The sequence below is a fragment of the Prunus dulcis genome, chromosome 1 (genome assembly GCF_902201215.1).
Source record: "Prunus dulcis chromosome 1, ALMONDv2, whole genome shotgun sequence".
Lineage (NCBI taxonomy): Eukaryota > Viridiplantae > Streptophyta > Magnoliopsida > Rosales > Rosaceae > Prunus > Prunus dulcis.
Window position 1 is genome coordinate 37427634 of NC_047650.1, and position 25640 is coordinate 37453273.

At 36.7% G+C, this 25640-nt stretch overlaps 3 protein-coding genes across 6 annotated transcripts; all 3 read left to right on the forward strand.

Annotated features, from left to right (window-relative positions):
* Positions 1 to 3579: 3579 nt before the first annotated feature.
* On the forward strand, positions 3580 to 7295 carry LOC117613978 (probable L-ascorbate peroxidase 6, chloroplastic/mitochondrial). 2 transcript variants are annotated; one of them, XM_034342629.1, is made up of 11 exons: positions 3580 to 4234; positions 4328 to 4448; positions 4542 to 4642; positions 4736 to 4823; positions 4964 to 5031; positions 5114 to 5200; positions 5486 to 5560; positions 5669 to 5746; positions 5826 to 5930; positions 6236 to 6310; positions 6610 to 7295. In XM_034342629.1, exons 1-11 carry the CDS (start codon positions 3923 to 3925, stop codon positions 6760 to 6762), a joined length of 1263 nt encoding a protein of 420 aa, XP_034198520.1. In that variant the 5' UTR covers positions 3580 to 3922; the 3' UTR covers positions 6763 to 7295. The 2 variants fall into 2 exon arrangements, with proteins under 2 accessions (XP_034198520.1, XP_034198521.1); XM_034342630.1 differs by having other exon boundaries at positions 3582 to 4234; positions 6467 to 7295.
* Positions 7296 to 13927: 6632 nt separating this feature from the next.
* LOC117614230 (nitrate regulatory gene2 protein) lies at positions 13928 to 19516 on the forward strand. Of its 3 annotated transcripts, none has more exons than XM_034342968.1 (5): positions 13928 to 14179; positions 14473 to 16091; positions 16681 to 16895; positions 17297 to 17520; positions 18283 to 19516. In XM_034342968.1, exons 2-5 carry the CDS (start codon positions 14642 to 14644, stop codon positions 19076 to 19078), a joined length of 2685 nt encoding a protein of 894 aa, XP_034198859.1. In that variant the 5' UTR covers positions 13928 to 14179; positions 14473 to 14641; the 3' UTR covers positions 19079 to 19516. The 3 variants fall into 3 exon arrangements, with proteins under 3 accessions (XP_034198859.1, XP_034198861.1, XP_034198860.1); XM_034342970.1 differs by having other exon boundaries at positions 14522 to 16091; XM_034342969.1 differs by having other exon boundaries at positions 13928 to 16091.
* A 1027-nt stretch (positions 19517 to 20543) lies between these two features.
* Positions 20544 to 25094, forward strand: LOC117624635 (protein disulfide-isomerase). Its single transcript, XM_034356007.1, has 11 exons — positions 20544 to 20888; positions 21381 to 21411; positions 21523 to 21810; positions 21914 to 22102; positions 22202 to 22327; positions 22787 to 22924; positions 23066 to 23185; positions 23331 to 23448; positions 24077 to 24189; positions 24456 to 24663; positions 24759 to 25094. Exons 1-10 carry the CDS (start codon positions 20716 to 20718, stop codon positions 24657 to 24659), a joined length of 1500 nt encoding a protein of 499 aa, XP_034211898.1. The 5' UTR covers positions 20544 to 20715; the 3' UTR covers positions 24660 to 24663; positions 24759 to 25094.
* The last annotated feature ends 546 nt before the right edge of the window (positions 25095 to 25640 follow it).

A 25640-nucleotide genomic window follows, 5' to 3' on the forward strand; every position in this document is an offset into this window, starting at 1 on the left:
TTCATTCACGTTTCTATCACTTAGAATTCAAATTTGAATAAACAATCAAGAAATATGAATATAAAACTTTCAAAAGTACTCATATCTGGGTCATGGGCAAAGCAATCAGCTAAGATAAAATACATTTATTTAAGACCTTTGTTAGGGCAATGTGAGCCGCTCATTTGATGATCCATCCATACTTTATACAGTCGTATCAAAGGCCTATAATCGTCCACATGCATGGACTACTGTTACCCAATCTTTTCCTTTATTTAATCATATATATCTTAGCTAGCCCTGGCGCTAGCACTACCCCATGAATTCAAGAATCATAATCAAGATAAGTATCCATACCCATATAATACATAAGAATCGTATGGTTGCGAAAGGATACATTTTATTCAGTCGTGTTTCTTTCAGTCATTCACGACGCGCATGAGTGCACATACACTATTAATGCAAATGAATCTCTCAATACATTATTTGGCGTAGCAATCACTACCTCCTACTTGAATCAAAACATTATTCTCTTTGTGGTGTTTTCTGTTAGGCTATCGGTCAAAGCTGCACGATTTGATCACGTTTGGCCATCTAGTTGTCTTCTTGAAACCGAGTTCATTGTCTGTTGAGATTGTCAAGCCGGTACAACAAAGTCTAGGTTCACACGTTACACAATTATATACGCAACCTTCTACCCTTTTCTAGAAAGGAAAAAGTGATAATGTTTTCATCATCACACGAAAATTAATACATAGATTATCTGCAGAGTGCTATCATTAGTTTCTCGTTTGCGCATGGGCCACCGATGATCTGATAACTCCTAGGCTCAATTCGAAACATTTAAAAACCTAATTGGTTCGCTTTGACTGAAGTTCAATTTTGAAAGGACATTATTAGTTAGATCCCAAAGTTTTACATTTATATACCTATAATGTTTGCCTAAAATTGTGACTTTATGATTCCAATGTTGGCAAAAAAATAAAGATGCATGACTTCACTTTAGGAGTAATTACAATGTTATACCGTAGTACGGTCACGAGATATAACTTGTTCACCTGTTATAATATAAGTGAATATTTATTGATATTATTCTTTAAAAAGGGGAATATTAACTACGTCGTCCACCCATATTATAACACGTGTACAAGTTATACTATGTGATCGTACTCTAGTACCACCTATATTAATGGGACAATTGTATTTTATGTTGTGTAACCCACATTATATATTTAGGGAAATATTTTTGCACACCACTTTAATCCAAAGTGTACCTTCGCTACTCTTTTCAACACTTGACAAATGTCCGTGAGACTAACTACAGTTAATTTTTTACCTTGTATTTATAAAACCATGATTATACTCATATATTTAGTGCCTCCAAACCAAAAGCTAAAAACAAAACAAAATGATAATTTTATAAAGACATGTTAGCAGTGAAAGCGGATAGAGGCTTAAAAAATGTTGGCCTTAATTAGGTCTATATACATGCAATAATTATAAATCAGTCAATTTTGTATCCAATTCATGATTAATGTTTGATGAATATGATTGTTCACAAAAAATTCAAATAATAATGATGTAACTATATCTATCGCTAGGTAGACCCATGACAATAAATGCTGATTCTATTTATTTGTTGATAAAAGGAGAAGTCACAAAGGAAAATGAAATTAAATAAAATAAAAAAAGGAAATATTGCACATATAATGTGTCTCACTCATGTTTTGATAGAACATAACTTGAAATAATATATATATATACAATTATTTTCTTACTTAGATGTCGCACGTTGTTATTGTGTGGATGCCATTATAAACATTGAGGAAAATAGAGAAGCGTAATAAAAAAATACATAGAGTTTGTACGATAATAGCGTCTGAATATCGACATTGGAGAATTTTTGTATAAATATATATATATATAAAATAACAATAAAAAATCAACAACCCCCAAAAAAAAAAAAAACTCATACAATAATGGTGACAATGATATGTAATGCAAATAAAGAGAGATTAAGATTGGATTTGAGAGAGATGTGATGGGACATCTTGGATGAGAGAAGCAAAATCAAAATGTCATTAGAGGCTTTGGTTTTTTGACTCCCTCACAAACCCATCCCATTACAAATGCTAAAACTGGCTAGGCCCAGTACTTGCCGGCCTACAAAATCCCATGCATGTAAAACCAAAACTATATGGAAGTTGTGACATATTTGTTTACATGGAATTGGTATAGAATTACTCTGATTCGTGATTTTCATTTGCGTTTACTAACACATGAGTATTGAAATTATATGATCCCTGACTAACTATGTGGTTTCACATTATAATTCCTAAACTTATACCTGAAAAATCAGAAATAAAATTGATTAGTTAAAAGTAGTTCATCTCGTATCCAAATTTGAGTTAAGAACTCATTTCAAGGAATTTTAAATGAATAAATAAACTATACATGCATTGACAGATTCCAAATCCTCATGTGTCTGTCCCTGACCTACCGAAAGGAAAAGGCTCCAATGCAACATATTCTCTGCTAATATGCTTTCTTGTGCTTGTGGGAAACCAAAAAAGTTTTCCACTTATGATAATTTCGGCCGTACAATCAATTTAATTTGGTATACGTCATTTTCTGAGTTAGCAAATCAAAATTGGAGTTGTCTACGTCAAATGGATCCGAACTCATAAACATGTTGGCCCTAAAAATATTCATGTGAATACTATCTGTCTTAGCAATTTTATTTTTTTTATCCATTACTATGATAACTCAAAGACAATTATTATTTATATAATATTAATTTTATTTATACGTATGAGATTAATAAATTAAAAATTACTAAGTATTTATAAAATAAAAATTCTAAAATTGTTGGTATTTTTTTCCAGAATTTTTTTCCAGAATTTTTTTCCAATTATTTCTAATTAAAAAAAGAGATTTCTTCGCTAGTGCAAGGTTGGCGTCAACGCCCTCAGGCAATAGTTCCTACTATTTTCGCCTTCGAGCATGTCCAATTTTGGTGGAGCCCACCTCTTGCTCTAGCTGCAGTTCATTGGTGGTGTGCATTTGTCAAGCCCACGGGGCCTTTTGCGAGGGTAGTCACACTGTTCGAACTGTTCTTAATATGAGTTAAAAAGTGATGAATTTATAATACTTTTTGAGTGTATGCAAAGAATAAAATGTGAATGGGACATAAAGGTTGATAGGGGAGATATTGTGGAAAAAAAGTCCAATTTGACAATACATACAATCAAAGTTTGATTAATGTTTAGCATGAGTTGGTGATTACTTGGAAAAGAAAATTGATTATCATAGTCATGATCTCCAATGTTAGAGATCACTTTGGGTCATTGTTGATAACTTCTCCAAACTAGAGCATCCTACTCATAGTCATATTGACCCTAAAAACATCATATATGATAAGGTCATTTTGGCGTGCCTGCCAATCCTTTTAGTGATCAAACAAAATGTATGTGAACAGAAGAATAATTAATTTATAATATTTTTTAACGCGCTTATAAAATTAATTATGAGTACCAAATAGAAGACTAATATCAATACCAGATATTGTAGAAAAATCTTAACACTACTATTATCAAGACTAGAGAATTCGACTCTTGCCTTATCCTTTCCTAAATCTTAGTCCTCCTTTGTAATAAAAACAAAAATAAAATAAAGAAAGTTCACTATCAAGATCAACCAACTCAAGTATAGGGACTCAAAAACAAAGAGCCAAGCAAAGCTTGTGCCATTGGGCCATGGGTCCATTGGTCATTGGCTCATTGGGCCACCTAGCCATCTATCCAAACTCATTTCCAAAACCGAAGGAGAGGCAACCAATAAGTTATAACGGGTGATCCAAAACCCCACACCCTCTCTCTCCTCCCTCCCTCCAAACAACACCACCAACACTCTCTCTTCGCATTCTCACTCTTCAACTACCGCCATGGCCTCCGTCGCTTTCAGCGGCGCCGCCACTGCCGCCACCACATCTCGGCGTCTTCCCGCCTCGGCTAAACTATCTCTCTCTCCCTCCTCCTCCTCCTCCTCCTCCTCTCTCAAACTCCTCGGCTCCACTCCGATCGTTTCCCGCCTCTTCCTCAAACCCAAACGCTGCTCGGCGGCTCCGCTGCCTAGCCGAGCGTTCAGCTCAGCCGCCGCCGCTCCCAAGTGCCTCGCTTCTGACCCGGAGCAGCTGAAGCTCGCCAGAGAAGACGTCAGGGAGCTTCTCAAGACCACTTTCAGCCACCCAATTCTGGTATCTCCCTAACCCATTTTGTACAATTTCGTCTGCCTCCGATCTCGTCGAGAAAAGTTGGAGTTAAAGTGACGAGTTTTTTTTTTTCGACAGGTTCGGTTGGGATGGCACGATGCTGGTACTTACAACAAGAACATTGAGGAGTGGCCAAGAAGAGGTGGAGCGAATGGGAGCTTGAGGTTTGAGATTGAGCTTAAACACGCAGCCAATGCAGGTACTAACCAAACCCAGTTGCTAATAATTGTTCAATTAAGCTTGTAATCTTTGTTTGCTCTTAGTTCAATGAGCTTCCATTTCACTATTTTAGGTCTTGTCAATGCATTGAAGCTCATTCAGCCTTTAAAAGACAAGTACTCTGATGTAACATACGCAGACTTGTTCCAATTGGCCAGTGCTACTGCTGTTGAGGTTAATATAATCTCTTCTTTAACATTCATATAAGCCGAAGTTTGTGAATTTGTACAAGTTCATTTCACTGACCAAAGCCCTTTGGATTTTCAGGAGGCTGGGGGACCAAAGATTCCTATGAAGTATGGGAGAGTTGATGTTTCGGCACCTGAGCAGTGCCCAGAAGAAGGGAGGCTTCCTTGTAAGTAAAGCGTGTATATTTTGATATGTGTATAATAGATAAACATGGAATTTGGAATTATTTTGGTGAACTCTGTTCTGTATACTCTTTTGCTTCAATTTTCTCAATTCATATTGAAACATTTATCTGGGTTTGTTTAGCTGCTGGCCCTCCTTCACCTGCTGATCATCTGCGTGAGGTTTTCTACAGAATGGGGTTAAATGACAAGGTGAATTTGAGTGCTGTATACTAGGTTTCTCGACGCCATGATCTGCGTGTGATGTTTACTTATGAAGCTGTTTGATCTGTAGGAAATAGTAGCATTATCAGGGGCACACACTCTGGGGAGGTCCAGACCTGATCGCAGTGGTTGGGGCAAGCCAGAGACAAAGTACACGGTATTAAATCAGCATCTCATACTCACTGAAGCCACTCCAAAAGAAAAAATGCTTCTCTGTTTAAGTGGCTTTAGTAAGATATTTTCCTTTCCATTTCCTATTTGAGGTTTTGAGATTTACTACCCGATTATGAGCATATGGAGTTGATTAAGGTTTTTGGATAATGTGAATTATTTTATCTGTTAGCATTGCAGTTACTTAGTCATGGCAGCTATGATAACTACAGCACTGATAGGAAGAGTAATTTTAATACAAGAAAGTTAACTAGCATCATTTACATGGCAGAAAGACGGGCCAGGGGCACCAGGAGGACAGTCTTGGACAGCACAATGGTTGAAGTTTGATAATTCCTACTTCACGGTATTTGAATACTATCCTGATTTGTGCGTGAATGCTCATACTCCAATAGGAGGCTGGAGGGATTTGGTACTAGGTTTTCCTTTTGCTTATTGTGGATGTCCTCTACAGGATATCAAGGAAAAGAAGGATGAAGATCTTCTGGTGTTGCCAACTGATGGTGTTCTTTTCGAAGATCCAGCATTCAAGGTAAAACAAAATAAAATGGATTGTCAAGTTGTTTTAAATGCGTTCTTTGTTGCCTGGAAATTTTCTTAATTATTTGCAGGTATATGCTGAGAAATATGCTGAAGACCAAGAGGCGTTCTTCAAGGATTATGCTGAAGCTCATGCTAAACTCAGCAACCTGGGAGCCAAATTTGATCCTCCAGAGGTTTGCCAGCCTTCAGTGCTTGCCTATGTTATTTTTGCTATGGATTTAACAATGCCACATGAATGATGCATGTTAACGCTTACTCTATGAAAAATTTATCCCCAATTCAGTTTGTGTAAAAGAGAAAAAATCTGGCATGGTTATTTGCAACTGATTTAAGGAACTAGAATCTGGCACTCTGGAGTTGGCCTATCTGGCTCTTGCCATTCACCAAGAAATATGTTTACCGACAGACACAGAACACTTGTTCCTTTACTATTATTTTGCTTATTAACCTTAGACTGTTCATTAACTTTGATGCTCAGGGTATTGTGATCGATGATGGTCCTTCACAGCCAGTACCAGAAAAGTTTGTGGCAGCCAAATACTCGTCTGGCAAGGTTGTAAACATGGAAAACTCATACTTCAATAAACAATATTCTTTTTGTCAATAATTTTAACAAATCCCTTGCATCTGTGAGGATAGAGGACAACTCTGGGGGGAAATGTCTTCATACAAAATTTTCATGCTCTTTACTTTTTATGGTTTTCTGCAGGATTAAAAAGCATCATGTTTTCTAGTGCCGTCTCTTTTAATAATACAAGATGAAGCTATTTTCAATACACACATATAATAGTTGGAAGTCTTAAATGAAGGAGAAAGGAATAAATTCAGTAGTATTACCTATGTGAATTGCAGAGAGAGCTGTCAGAGAATATGAAGCAGAAGATTCGGGCAGAGTATCAAGCTGTTGGTGGAAGCCCAGATAAGCCTCTACAGTCTAATTATTTTCTGAACATTATAATCGTGATTGGGGTTTTGGCACTTTTGACATCGTTGGTTGGAAACTGAATTTTGGGTCTCTGCTGTTGTTTCTTTTTCTTTTTTATCAATGAGAGTTGCATTGGTTGCCTATATGTGGGGTTTATCTAACAATATCAAACAATATATATGTAAGTTTCTTCATGTGTATACTTCAATTTTGGTCACATCAGAGCTAGTTCAGCTTTTGAGAGTATCAAAAGATTATGTGTTCTTCCCTTTTGACTGAAAAATGGTTATTGAAATTCCTGCATTACTGAAAGAACCCAAATGAAACAAGTGTGACCGGGCGGCTGAACTTCCATGGTAATACAACTGAAAAATGTTGTATTTCTGACTGATAAATTGAATTCCGATGATCATCTCAGGAGCTGATTCTTTTGTTCCATTGGTTTTCACCTGCGCTGCTACAAACCTGTCATTATTCCCTATTCAGCACCAAGAAAAATGTATTTGCATTTCTTAATCCATTTGTGGCTATGTTATTTTACCAGACATTTTTGTAACACTAACATGTAAACAGAGGGAATACTCCAAGCCATCAATTGGTTTTTCCTGCTTTTTCTTCTCTCCCTCTCTTTTTTTTTTTTGGATCAACAGATTATGAGCTATTAATTACTGGATCTGGGCCACGGTCCAGTTAAAACTGGGCGTGTTTCTATCTGTTTTAGGTAGCTTGAATAATCTCACTTGTCTTTCTCTAGTTTTTACCTTGAATCTCACTTTTTTTTTTTCCTATCTACTATTCAAGCTTCACCATGTAGATTTAATAGAAGTTTGGAGGTTTTAGCTTTAAGGGTTTTAAAAGGGGCAGTGGGATGAGAAAATATTCTATCTTTCGTCTCACCCAAACCTTCAACCAACCAACCAACCAACCAAACTATTTTTGGTTGAAACCTACAAGAAAATATTTTATTCAAGTGAGGTTGGAGTTAGATTTCCTGGGTTTAAATGATGATGATGGCATAAATATATTGCAAGTGCTTGCAAGAAAATGCATAAATATATTGTAGGAGATAAGTGAAAATGTTCTCTTACTAGACATGTAATCAGAATGACAATTTGAACTTGAACTCTTGATTAGGTTGATTTTTATATAAACATGTAATTAAAAATTTCATATTAAAAGTCTGACAACAACAGAATCCATAGCCATATTGTGTATAAAATGGCATGTTGCTAAGATCTAAATAGTGGGTTCATGTATTCTATGAATACTAATTTTAAATTAATGTTCTATATTTGGGATTTGGCATTGTTGCATAGGATCATGCTATGTTATTATTAACAAATTTTACTAAAATTTGCAATTGACCAACTCGAAGTTTGTGTTTTCTCAAGTGACTTATTATTTTTGTGTGAAGCATATGATCCCAATTTCCCAAGTATGACTATTTTCTATGTAGTGCTTCACAACATTACTTTCTTACAAAATTTATGGCACAAGTTTCAACTAATATGCTTCAAATAAACAATGCCAAGACAAACACCACCTCCTCGAACCCTAAACTGAATTTTTTTAAGGGTTTCTTCTATTCATAGAATTTAGGTTGATTCATGCCCCCCAAAAAATATATATATTTGAATTTATGTTGCGTTTGATTCATGAAAAAAGGGATTTAGGAATGAGAAATTATTTACTTTCCCATGTTTGGTAAATTTAGACATGGAAAATGATTTCTAGAAACTATTTACTTTCCCATGTTTAATAAGTCCAGACATGAAAAATGATTTCCCGTCTCATGAGAAAATACGGGGGGAATTGCAACCCTCCACCCACCTTGAATTTCAATTTTCCCTCCTCATGGAAAACCAAGGCAACCATTAATTACAACTTTTTATGCCCAATTTGCCACTATTAACAATAAAAAATACCAATGCAAACATTAATTACAATTTTTAATGCAGATTCATGATTTAGGGATATAATTGGGAAACAAAACAAAATGCATTTCCAATCCCTAACCAAATATGGGAAATGAAATAAAATGATATTTCATCGTTATTTTCCCAGTATTACCAAACATGGAAAATGAATCTTTGATTTCCCTTCCCATAGAAAACTATATGGCTATTAATTTTCTGAACCAAACATGACGCAACATGTGTTTTTTAATAGAACATTTTCTATTGAGAAAGACAATAATATATTAAACTCACATATACTACACGAATACTAAAATTAAAACTCAAAACCTCACTTAAGAGAATAATTGTCCCAAATCACTACAATAGGGTTTCTTTGCAACATGGCCTAACATGTAAACAATGGGTAAAGAGAGAGAACTTTCCCCGGAAAAAAAGTGGTAAATATATTAAAGAAACCAATCATACAGCTCTGCAATTTGCTGCCAATTTGGTGGCAGATAGGGTCTTGCCATAATGATTGTTGTCAATGGAGCCATTGAGTAAAGTTATTATGGTCCTGTTTGAGATCAGCCTTTTCTGATAAAGCCTTTGTTTGTTTTTCCTTTATGAGGCTCGTGCGATCTAATTCTGCCTTTTTCTTATGGACCCAAAAAAAGTGAAACCCTACCCTAGCTACCAGCAGACTCTATCTGTTGGTCCAACATTTGTGAGCCATGACTCATGAGAGAGAGAGCTCTCATCTTTCTCAAATTTGCAATTTAACCTAGCTTTTCATGGCATAGAAAAGAATACTTTCAAATGAAAAGACAACTTTTTGGTATGTTTGACAATTTCAAAAGCTGATTTTCTTTTAACCAGTTTCTTGTGCTTTTATAAATTCAAATTCTTTCCAGATGTTCGTATAAAGTAATTGAAACAGTGTTTGAATCAATTATATCCTTCCATCACGGGGAAAAGAAAGGCAATCAAAAATTCATTTCGGAAAACTATTGTGTGATGATTTATTGTGCCACCTTTAATTTCATACATATATATGAGATTTTTTATATATAATGTAATAGTCGCACCAGAACGTTTACGACATGATTAATATATCATAAATTTATATTGATGAATAAATATACGTACGAGTAAAATGATAATAACACGTGGTAATAATATCCATGCAAAGCTTTTGATTGAAGCTTCGTTATCTCTTCCTGTCAACATGCAAAACTTTTGATTGAAGCTTCATGATTTTAATGCATGGTAGAAGATCGCCTAGATTGGGTATGTATGTGCTACTCTAAAGGATGCTTCTCATTCATTCCCAAATTAAAAAATGAACTAATTATATTGATAAACTTCAAGGTTAGTAGGTTTGTTTTGTCCTAATGCAGTGTGCAATATATATATATATATATATATATATATTAAGTAAGATAACAAATAAATTTCAATTTAATCATGGGACTAATCAATAATTTGTAGCTAAGTTTTGTGGAAAGCTACGTAATCCAACGCGGTTTGGTGTTGACAAATAACTCAACCACAACGTACGATGATGCAACAATTCATGCGCAATGAATTTATTCTAATATTAATTTGATAAGTCATGCAAATCCCGAATACGTTACCAATTTATATAGCAGTATTTCATTTATTTTTATTATGTTCCCATTCTTGATTTTATTATTCACCGCAAATAAAAAATCGTCAAATTAATTAGTATCTAAAAGTTAGTGTCTAGAATTATTGTTTAAAAAATTCAGTTTGTCGTGTGATGATGCAACAACCAATGCATTTTGCATGCGCAAGCAATTTCACATTCATCATAAGAAAAAGCAAAACCCACAATTAAAATAATAATGATGATAATAATTTAAGACCAAAAAGTATAAAAGAAAATCATATAAAAATAGAAATTAAATCATGAAGGCAAATGCATCTTTTGAAATGAAATGAAGTGGAGCAAGTGTGCGTGTGCGACCTAGAGATCTTCAAGCCATGTGAATTCAGAAGTTCCCAACTCGGAAATATCGGTCTTCTATCACCCAGTATGTTGGTGTCAACCTGACATGATTCCACGTGGCGCACATGCTTAGGTCGAGTGGGGTCCATCGTATTTAGTGTTTTGCTATGTGCATGTCGTTTCCCGATCAGACGACGGTGGACCAAGGTCTCTCCGGCGACCCCATGTCCACAGCAAAGTCAAGGTATAGGTCCCACATTTTAACTGAGTTTACGTCGTTCACGAGAAGACACACTAGAACATACTACATATACAGGTGGATAATTTTGTCTGTGAGACTCTCTTACCATCAAGTTAAGTACTGTTATTAATTTATCTGTCATAATATAACGTGATTGGTAATATTATGTATGACAGTGTGATCGTCATATTGAAAAACTACTTAAGTTTAGAATATATATTATAATATTAGTGAATCGAAGTTAGAATTGTAAAGTTAAGAGGGTCGAAGTAGAAAATACAAATATAAAATATTTAAGTATTTAATAATTACATGTTTATAGCTAAATATTTATAATTTATTCATGTCTAATTTTATTTTAGAGAAAACTATAACTTAAATTATAAATTATTTATTATAAATTTTATATGTTATACATAATGTAATAGAAAAGAGATAAAAATATGAGGGGCCAAAATCATTTCAGGCCTAGAAGTGGCTCCACCACTAACTAAGTGATAATATAACTGAGCATTACCCAATAGTCTTAAAAAATTCTGTTTTATTAATTTTGCACATCAACGGATATTTTACTAATGTCGATGGTCGTTTCCTTTCTTTTATTTGCCGACATAAGATTAATAATGAAGACTAAAATAATAAAAAAAAGATTAATGATGAAGACGGTCGGTTGTTTTGTCTTTATCGAAGCGTATGTACTTTCAAGTACTTGAGTCCCTTATTCAGGTTTTGTATTCAATTCCTAGTAAAGTAAACAATGAAATCTGGTTTATAATATAGTCATTGTGTTATTATTAGCGTTAAACAAACTATGATAGTGATGGTAATACATAAAAGCCATAGGATATATTTTTTGGATTTGAAGTCAAATGTTACGGTTGTATTGTCAAAAAGAGACGTATGATTTATTGGATTCTATTGACACTTTAGATGTTTGTTCTTTCGTAAGTCAGTTTCGTTATTACCAATAAACTCTTAAATTTAATAATTTTTTTTTCTTTCTAAAAAGCAGTTTTGTTGTCACATTATTTTACTTCGATTTCAATATAAGGACAATTTTGAAAAGTTTTCTTTAATTGGCTTCAAATCACAACCAAAAACTTGTTTAACCTCATGAATTTCTATTGCCTTGAATTCGATTAGAAGGGTTGGCGGGAAGAGGATAACCATGTAGAGAATGACCAAAATATCCTACAATTCAGGCGAGAATTTGGTCAAGGACGCGTGGACCATGGCAATGAAACGAAGTGGGGTTCATCTATCCAAGTTCACCTACCTCGTAGCGGGCCTACAGAGGACAAAAGTCAACAAATCGTGTGGTGGGTGTTTTGCAGTCATTCAATCGTGTGGTGGGTGTTTCGTATTACAATGGACCTATGTTTAGTGGGCCCATGAGCTGGCGTCTTTTTTCTCGAAGGGGTAGCCCAAAGTAGTTGGCAATAGCCCAACTTATTCATTAAAATAAAAACAATTTTGTGTTTGGATGGAACAAAACTAGTAAAACTGGAAAGGACAATAGTTCATCTATAATTTTTATTTTTGTTTAAAAAATTTCTATCCATGGCCCCTACTTAACAACAGCTGCCTTTTAGGCTTTTAATTCCATACCCCTTTTCATACCAACCATCCATCTTCATTTCTAGAACTCCACTTTTCTATTTTGCCAAAAAGTTTGAGAATGCTATTTGGATGTATATGTGTCAAAATGTGATTTATTTGTCAGACGAAATGATTCAGTTTAGATAAGAAACTAAATATTTTTTAAACTTCTCTTTCATATTTAACTTGTCCACGCTAATTGTGTGACTAATTTTATGAAAGACATACTCGGAACACACTACATACGCTGTTGTTTGTGCAACGACTCCACATTGTTTTTGCCGAACGCTTGATTATCCGTATTTGTAGGGTTAGTTGGAGTTTGTGAAATAAACATAATGAGAGTTTAGGTTATAGCTAAAAACAAAATTTAACGGTGAATTAGCGTGTGTCTCACTCTTTTACATTGTAGCTACTTTTGAACATGTTCTGGTGGAAAAGGGGTAAGGCCCCCCAAATGATTACAATGATTCTGCTCACCAAACCAAACGGCGACAAATTCCATTACGTTATAACCAAACCAGTTCTCACCCAAAACCTTTAAATAAATGCAATGCGCCTCCAAGAAGGTCAAAGTCTATGTCCATTCAAAATGGAGGACAAAAAAATGAAGAGAAGAAAACCATATGGATTTGAATTCACATTCCAATGGAAAAACAAAAGATTTGTGTGAAAACTAGACTTGTTTCATCAGAAGCAGGTCTTGGATTTCGATTAATTCTACCATTGGACTTGTCTCCCAGAAAATTCAAAGTCTAAATCGAGAAAGTTAAAAATAGAGAACATACTAAATTGAAATTGGATTAGATGTTCCTCATAATCAATCTAATTCCTAATTGTTCAAACATTGGATTATGAATTGTGACATAGAACTTATATACGTTTTGATTTTGCATGTGTAAATTAAGAATTAGAATAATTCCAATAATACCGACATATTTATAACGTATGAAAAGTTTTTTTTAAATTTTTTTTTATAGGATATGAGAAGTTAGAATATTACAATATCCATCTATAAGTAAACATATTATAAGATAAGATTAATGGTTTCATTCCCTCCATGCTAACAAAAAGGAAAAGAATCAATTACTATATTTATATTAATTTCTTTTATTTGTGAGTACGTGCAATTAACTACTCAGAAATACAATTTACAAACTCTTATCATTTACTATCTTCTTTAACTCCTCTCAGTACGAGTTAATGATGAGCTGTAATTTTTTTTTTTCTCAACACAATTTCTATTAAGAAGGATGATAATATACTAAGTTTTCCGTAACGGGTTCTAAAATGTATTTATCAGCTGAAAAGAGGTGCTAAAAAAAATCCACGTAAAGAAAGAGAGTGGTAATTTTGACAATTTGCCCACTTTCTTCGCGGTAAAAGCAGAACTGGTACAGGAGTCAGAAATACGGCTGAAAATGGTAATAATGACGAGGCCTGTTCCCAGTGGCGGGTTCCACGTCCTTTCTTCTCACTTTCTCTCTCATCGCTCCCCCCCTCTCTCTCTCTCTCTCTCTCAAACTCTGAAATTTTCTGAATAAACAAAACTCCAAAGTTCCAATTCCAAACAAACGAGAAGAAGCAAAACCCAGCTCCCATCTTCACGCATTTCCATGCCCCAATTTTTTGTTTTCATATAATTTATTACAATATCGCACAAAATTAAATTGAAAAACCTCCTTGCATCTCTGCACACACCTTTCTCTTCCTCCTCTCAGAGACTCTCTGAGGCCTCTGTCCCTCCTCGCATGGACAGTCTTTACTCATCCCCATCGATCTCAACGGTCAGATTTGATTCATCCTCTACATCACTCATTTTCATGCACCAAATCTCACTCTCTATTTAATTTCCTACATTACCCATTTAAATAATTTATCATTTGACCCGTCTCTGTGCATTTATAGGCCCCTCCCCTGTATATCTATGTATGTATGTATATGCCGCATATGCATGTCTGTATTTTTTCTCAGCGCGCTTAGTCATAGTGTTCACTTTCTGCTGTAGGGTTTTCCGTTAAATCTCAAATTCTGATTTGGGTCTGAATTCGTTTTTTCTTTCTCTTTGTGTTCCGGTTAGATCATCTTTGGATCTGCGGTTGTTCACAATGCTTCGTTTGTACGGACAGGCGTGGAGGACACCATGAGGAGAAGAACCGCCGTGAAACGCAGAGATGGTGGTGGTGGTGGTGGTGAGTGGCATTGGCTTGTAATTTTGGGTTGTCTTCAGGGGTTATTGGCCGGATGATATGGGCTGCGGTGGCTCCAAGGTCGACAACTTGCCGCTAGTCACTTTCTGCAGAGAGCGCAAGGACTTCATCAAAACGGCGTCGGATACCCGCTACGCTCTCGCCGCAGCCCACCTCTCCTATTTCCACTCCCTCAAGCACATCGGCGACGCCCTCTGCAAGTTCGTCGACGAAGACCTCATAATCTCCGGCGCCGGTGGGTCTTCTTCGCCGCCGGGATCTCCCGTTCTCACGTTGCCCTCCGACGAAGGCAAGCCAAGAAGGCACCCCCACAAAAACGACAAACACTCGTCGTCGTCTACCTCGATTTCGCACTCTGTTTCGGTCGATTCGCCGAAGGAGGAGGACATTGAAGACTCGCACCTGCATTTGTCATCTGGGTCCGGGTCGGATTCTGACTTGGACTCGCCTTCGGGTCACATTCACATAGAGGAGAGCCCAGAACAAGAGGTACCTTCTTCTTCTTCGTATGGTTACCCTCCGACTTCGCATATGTATTACATGAGAAGGTCAGGGACACCGATGCAGACGGTGTCTTATGAAGAGCCGGGGAGATATCCGGCCCAAAATGGTCCGTACCCGGATCCATATCCGGGTTATTCGGATTATCAGCCGTATGGAGGTGGTGGGTTTTTTGGGTACCCAATGGGGTCACCCATGCCAAGTGAGTATCCGTACAATCGGCGGCCTCCCAGCCCGCCGCCGTCGGATCCTCCTCCGGCACCGCCTTCACCTCCGAAGACCTCCACTTGGGATTTCCTGAATGTGTTTGATACTTTTGATAATAGTGGTTATCTGGGTTACAATCCGAGGGCTAGATACGGGTATGGATCCACCACAAGTAGTCCGGACTCAAAGGAGGTGAGGGAGAGAGAGGGAATTCCGGAGTTGGAAGATGAGACAGAGCAAGAAGTGATGAAAGAGGTTCACAAGGAGAAGAGGAAGGCAAATGAGGATGGTTATTTGAGTAGGAATCGGAATTCGGGTGAAGGGACTTCAAGGGGTGTGCGATTGCAGCAGCCAAGTAGTGAGGGGAGTTCAGGGACAGTGCCATTGCATAGCAGTGACGGGAGTTCAGGGACAGTGCCATTGCATAGCAGTGAGAGGAGTTCAGGGACAGTGCCATTGCATAGCAGTGAGAGTTCACACTCTGTCCAAGGGAAGGAGATAAAGAGCAGTCCAGATACAATTGGATCGAAAAACTCTGAAGAGGAGGGTGCCAAGAAAAAAAGAGTGAGTTTTGAGTTTGAAGCGCCATCGACATTGGGTGTTGGATCTTCTAAAGGGAGTAGCTTAACCACATTGTCAGTCCACGGTACAAGGGATCTTCAAGAGGTTGTGAAGGAGATCAGGGATGAGTTCGAGACCGCTTCTAGTTATGGGAAAGAGGTTGCCATGTTGCTTGAGGTGGGCAAGTTACCTTATCAGCCTAGGGGCGCGGCACTTAAAGGTAGGAGTCTAAGCTTTAGTTTCCTGGTGTTTTGTCATGCATTTTCTTGTTTAGTGATTGCTTCCAACATCATTTACGCCATGACATTTTTGTTTCTGTTGTTGAGAGTGTAAGTTATGTACTGTCCCTGCATTGCACTGCGCCCGATTCATTGTAACAAAGGCATAATTTCTCCCATGCTTGAATTTGTAACTACTCTGCTTCAGATGTCTTTATGCGTCCTTGGAGCTTATAATGTGATGGTTGTTATTTATTTATTTTATTATTAAATATGTTGATTATAGATAGAGAGGGACGAAAATTAGAAAGTCTGTAAAATATCATCCCTCAGGTGATTAGATTTCTCTATATTATTATTTTTGCAGTTCAACTTCTCATTGAACCCTAAATCCTAAACCAAAAAGTTAAACCAAGTCCAATTTAATCTGAATATTAGTTTGAAATATAAAATATTAATCTCATTGTTTCAACTGGACAATACTTGTGGGATCGAAAATCAAATCCTATTATTGTCTAGTGATTCTTTATTGTGATCTTGAAAGAAGCATTGTTCTTACTGTTTCATTAAAACTTGTGCATCTCTATGCAGTGATCTTTTCCAGGATCCTGTACCTTGTAGCACCTTCCATGTTGTCGTCACAACCTCCATCTGGGCAACCAGTAAGACTAACTTCGAAGACAATGAAAATGGCAAAAGCATACCAGGGAGAACCTGGCAAAGATTTCAACAAGAAGTCTGGAAACCTTTCATCAACTTTGGAGAAACTTTATGCATGGGAGAAAAAGTTATACAAGGAAGTTAAGGTACAAAGTGTAAAAAAATCATGGATGGCGTGCAACTTATTTTTTCTACTATGATGATACTTAAATCCTTGATAGTCAGAGATAGTCATCAAGTAGTTTCATTGTAGCAGGTGGCAACGGACTAGTTGATATTCTCAGATTTAACAACTAGAATGCATTTTCACCCATTGAGAACCTGAACTTCGAATTTTACAGTGTTATTAGAAATCTTTGAATTCCTTTAGATTTGCACTTTATTTGAATTCTTACTGAGTCTATATTTGAATTCCTTTATATAATTTGGGCATTCTGACTCTCAAATTTTTTTCTATTGGCATCCATTCAAATTGTTAATTCTTCAAGTGCCTTGGTGCTTGCTTCTATTGACCTTTGTTTATGTATTGGTGTTGTACTAATTTCAGGACGAAGAAAAGCTACGGGTTGACTATGAAAAGAAGTGCAAGAGATTGAAAAGTCTAGATTATCATGGAGCTGAGTCTGCTAAGATTGATGCCACCCAGGCTTCTGTACGAAAGTTGCTAACAAAAATTGATGTTTGTATCAGAGCTGTTGATACCATATCGAGCAGGATACATAAATTAAGGGATGAAGAATTGCTTCCCCAAGTCACGGAATTGATTCATGGGTAACAAAATGCTTCAACTTCTTTTACTAAATGCTCATTACTTTGGTTCCCAGTAATATTTGCAGTGGTTCATAATTAGTATTGGATGACCTGTCTGAAATTTGTCCTTCAATTGTTTCTTTCATCTTATTGTTTTTCTAATGTATAGAACTTGTATATATGAGGTAATGAGGTAGTAGTGTTAGAGATTAGTTTCCTAATAGTTAACTGAATATTTGGTTGTGGTTCGTAATGAGCCTTCACCTGCTCAATGGTTATGGTTATCTTCTGTTTTCTATTAGAATTTAGGTAAATGCTTCCTTATTAGTTCCTGCTTTAATCTTACCCAAGTGGATCTGGTGCACTGATTGGGTCACTTTCTCAGGCATGACCCGTTAAGGCTTATGGTGGGAACATTTACACTATTCTTGGTAGGGAGAATATATGTGACTTGAGTTTATGATTTTTGAACTCATATATACTCCACCATTCCATCCATATTTTGAGGGATCAATTATGGTATGCTAAAGGACTTTACATTATCTTTTTCCTCAAACCAAACATAGGTTAATTACTTACTGGTGATGGTATACCTAAAATTTGCCGGGACTTTACACTGGTCTTGTTCTCCATCGCTTTTGTGTGATAAATTTTTCTAAAAAGTGGGTTTGTCTGGGGGAGTTGAAGAAAGACCCATTGAATTTATATGTTGAAAGTTCTAAAAGGATTTCTTAATTTCCCAGGGTTCTTTTCTTGATATTAGGAATGTCTTTTTATCTGCAGATTGATAAGAATGTGGAAATCCATGCTTAAATGCCACCAGAAACAGTTCCAAGCTATTATGGAGAGCAAAATTCGATCTCTTAAAGTAAATACCGGCCTTCGAAGAGATTCCGGTTTGAAAGCTACTCTTGAACTTGAAATGGAGCTTCTGAAATGGTGCACCTCCTTTAACAATTGGGTTAACACCCAAAAATCATATGTGGAGTCCTTAAATGGGTGGCTTTTAAAGTGCATTAATCAGGAACCTGAAGTAACTCCTGATGGAGTTGCCCCTTTCTCCCCAAGCAGGATGGGAGCTCCACCCATTTTTGTAGTCTGCAATGATTGGTGCCAAGCAATGGAAAGAATTTCCGAAAAGGGAGTGGCAGATGCGATGCATGATTTTGCTTCAACCTTGCACCAGTTATGGGAAAGGCAGGATGAGGAGCAACGTCAAAGGATCAAAGCCGAGTACGTCTCCAAGAATTTGGAGAGCCAACTTAGAAAATTGCGTATGGAGAGGGCAAAGAGAGAGCATGACCATGATGCAGCAACAGACAAAACTGCTCTGTCAAAGGCTCCTTCTGAGAGTGGAGTTTCACCACTGGATGATCTGAAGGTGGATTTGGATTTGATGAGGAAGAGATTATCCGAGGAAAAAGCAAGGCATAAGGAGGCAATCAAATTGGTTAATCACGCAGCTTCCAACAGTTTGCAAGCAGGATTGGTCCCAATTTTTGAAAGCTTGAATAATTTCACTTCAGAGGCTTTGAAAGTTCATGAGCTAGTCAGACTTCAAGATGCCGGAGGCTCATAGTAAATGTATAATCTTATGCATACAAGTCGGACATGTAATCTGTGAAGTAGCTAGCCGTTCTGTATATGTACAGTCGTCGTTTGAGATATGCATACATTTAGAAATGGTAGATTAGCAGAAGAAGAAAAGGGAACTATATAAGTGAATTTTTAGGCATGACAGAAAAAAGGAAACATGGGATATTAGAATTGCTTTGTAGAGCTGATCCCTTGGTTGTCTGGAAGTTGATGAATACATCTCATCTTGACTTGATATCTAGGTCTGCACAACCCCTCTAACAGATTGGCAAATTTGTACAGGAATTCATTTATTGGTTTATTGGTTTTCAGGTGGCTGTATTTGTCTGTTATTGGAATGTGTGAATGAGGGGGATGTCAGCTTGTTGTAGTTTTGTAGTAAACAAACTAAAATTTTTGAACGAGCTATTCCATTATTAAAGTGGTTTCTGTTTCATTCTTGGTTGGTTGATGTCTTAGAAGAATGCTGCGCTCTGCGTCCTTCGGTGAATCCTGGCCCTTGAGGCATTGTGGGCTTCATATGCATCAACGGTCAGATATTGCTTATCCGCGGATGACTACTGTAATGCATCAACTGTCGGTAATGCCGTTTGTAGTTGTTAACTTAAAACTGTGGATTGTGATGTGAGCTTGGACTTTCTGTTAACCTAAAATCTCGGACCATTGCTTGTGATTTGTAATTGAATTGAATGAGTGCTGCAAACCAGTCACCGCCATCGAATTTTCTTCTCTGTTAAATGCCAAAGCCAAATTGAAGAGACTTTTACGAGTAAAGAAAAGAAATAGAAAAGTTCAGCAGCGTGCGGGAAGGAATGCTTTGTAGCTAGTCACGCGCCATGAGGCCAACCTTTTGAAAATGAAAAGTGCAACATCCCAATATGTTTTCTTCTAATATTCTAAAAAATAAAATTTAACTTAAAGTGAGATTTTTGTTTTCTTTTTTGATATTTTCCTAAATTTTCAGATTTTTTTCCTTTGTAAGTTACTCTTGAATTTCTCAATTTAATGCCACATGAAGATTACCCGTTTTCTTTTATTTTCTATTTTAATACCGATTACAAATTTGAAGCCCTTTTTTTCTTTTCTTTCTGGGATTTTAAGAGGAAATAATGTATTAACCCTCTTGTTTGTTATTATAAAAAAAAAAAAAAAACTATTTCGACGAATCCTATGCGAATCAGCCCACAGATTGAATAGTCAAGAAGTCAAACTAATCTCTCACTCTATGACGTGTCGTATTCTGATTGGACAATCTTATCCGGTACAAACCCATTTATGACCATACCAAACTAAGATTAAAGGCGGAGTTTACTTGCCAAATTTGCGCGCCACATTCCAAATTAGCAGCCCTGTGACAATGCCCAACCAATAAACCACACCCACGTGTACAGTGACGACATGTAAAGCGAGTACGCTCAAATTACATACTCTCGCGAGGACGGAAATTGAAATTAGCACGAGAGAGTGTCACGTGTGCCTACCATGTTTGTCTCGTTCTGTGTCTAACCCGATCTCACGCTATCTCTCTCCTCCTAGCCCATAAAACTCCCCTCTCTCCAGCCACAGAGTGACTCTCAGAGACCTCCATAGACCAAAACAGCCTTCACAGAGCAAACGGAAATGGCGTCGTCTAGGGTTTCGCTCTGCTTCTGCTTGTTCCTCGCTCTGTGCCTTACCACGATCCGTGCCGAAGAGGCTGAATCGAAGGAGTTCGTGCTCACTTTGGACAGCTCCAACTTCTCCGACACTGTGAGCAAGCACGACTTCGTCGTCGTCGAGTTCTACGCCCCCTGGTATGTAATTCGCATCTCTAGCTCTCTTGTCGCCGTTGATTCTGTTTACTTTTGCCGATCTAAGTTGCTCTGGTTTTGCTTGGCCTTTTGTGAGTGGATCTGAAATTGGCTTAATTCATTTTCTTGTCTTTTTTTTTTTCAAAATTTATTTTTGAGGTAGAATTTTTGATTTGATACTGAGGTTGGAATTTACAGTAATGTTTCTGAATTCAAGTTCCAGCTGGTAATTTTAAGAGCTTGCTGCATCTGCATGCAGTGATTGAAAATGCCCTAATATCACTTGTCGGTTATAAAATGATTGCTAAATGCACGATTTAGCGTTTTGTTTCTTATTTTTCGTAAATTTTTTACTGAACTAATATGATCAGAGTAACATGCATGTGGAAAGTTATCATCTCTGCTGAAGATAGGAGATCGTGATTTGCTTTTGGGTTTCTTTGTTTCTATACTTTGTGGATGGGTTGTCCTAATATTGACTATGTTTTCTTATAGGTGTGGCCACTGCAAGAAGCTTGCTCCGGAGGTACGAAGTTTAGCTATTAAATATAAATTTCTCACCAATTTTGCATTTTAATTGAGAAACTACGTATATTCTGATTAATCTGACATTTAAGAAACAATTATGTTGGTGTAGTATGAAAAAGCTGCTTCTATTTTGAGTAGCAATGACCCACCAGTCATTCTAGCAAAAGTTGATGCCAATGAAGAAGCAAACAAAGGACTTGCCTCTGAATATGAGGTTAAGGGTTTCCCCACAATCAAGATTCTGAGAAATGGTGGGAAGATTATCCAAGAATACAAGGGCCCTCGTGAAACCGATGGTATTGTTGATTATTTGAAGAAACAAAGTGGTCCAGCTTCTGCTGAATTAAAGACTGTTGAAGATGCAACTAATCTTGTTGGCGACAAGAAGATTGTTGTTGTAAGTATTAAATATCTGTTTGTTTTTTTTTTTTTCCTGATTTTATTTAATCTTTTGAGTGTTTTCTGGCAGATATAGTTACCCATATTTCATATCTTTGCAGGTTGGGGTGTTCAAGAAGTTCTCTGGAGAGGAGTTTAATAACTTCACAGCTCTAGCTGAGAAATTGCGGTCTGATTATGAATTTGGTCACACTCTGGATGCCAAGCTCCTTCCACGTGGTGAATCATCGGTGTCTGGGCCTGTAGTTAGACTGTTCAAGCCATTTGATGAGCTTTTTGTTGATTTTGAGGTATTATTGGCTCTCAGTGATTATTAGATTTCAATTTGTTTTGCAGCTTTTGAGGTATTATGGGCAGTATATGTAATAACTGGGTAATCATGCTTGCAGGATTTTCATGTGGACGCTCTAGAGAAGTTCGTTGAAGAATCTAGTTTGCCCGTTATTACTGAATTCAACAATGACCCAAGCAATCACCCTTTTGTTATCAAGTTTTTTAATAATCCAAATGAGAAGGTATATCCTGAGCTGGATTTATTTTCTTAATATGATGATGCAGATTTATTTATGTTTTTCTGTACCTTATTAAGATGTTCCTTTCAAGGTCCCCCGAGTTTAATTCTTATTTTTACAGAGTCTAACATTGTCTTTGATGTTTGTGTTTCCTATTAAATGATTTCTGTTAGGGAAAAACAAAATCTTGAAGCCTAAATTTGACGTCGTCTTGTGACATTATTCACGTCTGGTTTCATTTTACAGTTTTATCTTTGAATCTGCTCGTAATTTGAAGTTGTTTATGTTATGAATCTCTTAGTTGTGCACGATAAGGATCCCAAACTTGGCAGTGGTGTTTTTTTAATTTTTTAATTTTTTATATCTCTGATTTTTTGGACAGTTTTGTAGTGTTTTTTCTCTTCCTCCCATTTCTAATATATTGGATGGACAGTCTTCTAACACCAATTTTGAACTTGGCAGGCCTTGTTGTTTCTGAACTTCAGTAGTGAGGGTGTTGATGCTTTCAAATCAAAATATCGTGAAGTTGCTGAGAAATATAATAAAGAAGGCATAAGCTTTCTAATTGGGGATCTTGAGGCTAGTCAAGGTGCATTCCAGGTTAGGATTATCTCCCTTAGTGAGCCTTTTGTTTGTGATATTGCATTGAGATTTGTACACTTTGCAATTCTATTCATGTTTTCAGAGTATTTTTGTGATATAGATTAAATGGCATGTTAATCTATTGGATTTTATAAACAGTATTTTGGACTTAAAGAAGACCAAGTGCCTCTCATCATCATTCAGACAAATGATGGACAGAAGTTTCTGAAACCTAATGTGGAGCCAGATCATATCATAGCTTGGGTGCAGGAATACAAGGTGAGGATTCTGCTTTTTTCTTGTAATGCACTTGGCGTGCAAGTGATATTATGATAATCACTAATTATTTATATCCTGATTCGAGTAAAGGTTCATTAAAGCTTTATGTCTGTTGATACCTATTGACTGAATCGCATAACTGCAGGAAGGGAAAGTATCACCATACAAGAAGTCTGAACCTATTCCTGAGCCTAACAATGAGCCTGTAAAAGTGGTAGTTGCTGACAGCATCCAGGAAGTTGTTCTCAAGTCTGGGAAAAATGGTGTGTAAACCCACACTCTGGTGCTGAATGTTGTGTAGTGTGCCCTTTTTTGTTTTTGTTTTTGTTTTTTGTTTTTTGGGTCTTGTTTCTTGTTAGTATTTCCCTGGGTTATCTGTTTATTATATGATTTTCTTGATTGACTACATTACTACCTCTGAGAGACAATTTACCTTGAGGAGAACAACACTTGCTCTAAATACCTTACCTTGATTCTATTAACTAAATTTTGGGGATTCACATAAAAAATGGAGTTTTCTGATATTAACAACATTTAATTATGCTCAGTGGCTTGAAAGTTTTATGGTGTGGTCATTTATGGTCTAATAAAATAGCCAAAAGTTTATTTGGAGTTTATTACACCTTGTATTCTTCCTGGCTGCATAAATGGTTGAGCATGTTATCTCCCACTTTTATTGTTTATTTATTTTTTGTTTTTTCATAGATTTTCCTATCCGATAAAATAGAATAAGGTAGTGGTTTGTTAATGTCTTTGACTTATTCCAGAAGAAACTGAAACTTGATACATATTTTAATTAATGTCTATTTAATATCTGCCACTGTTGTCTTCACATGGTTGCTGTATGGGAATGCTAGAAATATATATAAAATGACCTTGTTTACTCTGCAGTGTTGCTCGAGTTTTATGCTCCTTGGTGTGGACATTGCAAGAAGCTTGCTCCAATTCTGGATGAACTTGCTGTCTCATACGAAAAAGATTCTGATGTTATTATTGCAAAATTTGTAAGATTCTTTACCCTGCAAAGCGGCATTTCTTATAATCATCATTATGAACATAGAGTACAAAATATGGTTTATACCAAATTCTTTCATATATGATTATGAGTACTGTTCTTCCCTCAAGTTGCCCGAATGAGGTTCGATCGAAAATGTTTTCCTAATTATCTCCTGTTATTGTTTCTTTTCGTCTCTGCGATCCTACATCTACATAAACATTTGAAAGAAGATATTTCTTGATGGTTAATTCATTTCTTGCTTTCTTTTTCCAGGATGCCACTGCAAATGATGTGCCAAGTGATTTCAATGTCAAATACTACCCGACTTTGTACTTCAAGACAGCAAGTGGAAAGATCTTGCCATTTGATGAGGATGAGAGGACCAAGGAAAGCTTCACTGCCTTCATCGAAAAGAACCGGGACAAAACTGAGAAACAAGGGTCGGAGAAACAAGATTCCGGCAAAGATGAGCTCTAAAAAGGTAACAGTGCAACAAATTTTCTGAAGTATAGTTTTATTTCATATGATGGTTTTGTTTAAGAGTTTAAATATAGCGATTGTTCTTTCTTTGAGCAGGAGGGGTAGGCCCTACAATGGAGAACACAGACATCGAGGCAGCTAGTTGGATGTTATGGCGGCTGAGATAAAACTCTTTGAGAAATGGTAGAGGAGAGCATAAAAGCAATGCCCGACGGTACCTCCCCCCATATATATCCCTCCTCATCCCTATCTATCATTAGTTATGGTTTTTTTTTCTTTTTAAATTTGAATAAAGTGGGAGGTGTTTTCTTCAGCTACACTAGTTTCAGGGATAGCTTAGGGTTACAGTGTGCAGTTTTGATAATGTAGAGACCCTTGAAGAAGCAATTTACAAGTCCTGAAGTTAATTATCTCTTTGCAATTATGATTTAAGTTTAATTATCTCTAATCTCCTGCATTTTGAGAGAGTCAGATTCCCATAATTATGTTTTATGCGGTTTGGGTGTAGTGATGAATTTTAATTGCTTGTTACCCAAGAAAGGTAGTAATTCGGCCCAAAACAAGGGGAAAAACCCCACTTGACCCATTCGGTTTACAATAATTTCAAACATTTTGGTAAATGTTTATTGGAAAATAGTAAGGAATCCTAAAAGATTTGGAAACCAATTAGAAACACGGTAGGGTTTGGAAACCAATTAGAAACATGGTAGGATTCGGAAACTGGCTATCAGTATATATATACGCTTAGCCTCGGCCTTTCGATTCACACCAAAATCCCTTGCAATTACACATAGCTTTGCATTTGCTCTCTGTTCTCCTATGGCTTCCATCAAGTTTTCAATCTGTTTTCTTCTTCTCTCTTCAAGTCTCTTTGTTATTAGTACCAGTCAAGCTGTCGAGCAAACACTCCAACCCAAACCATCAGCTGTACTCTCTGACAAGGGCTATCATGCCATGTCACTAACCCTAGACACGATT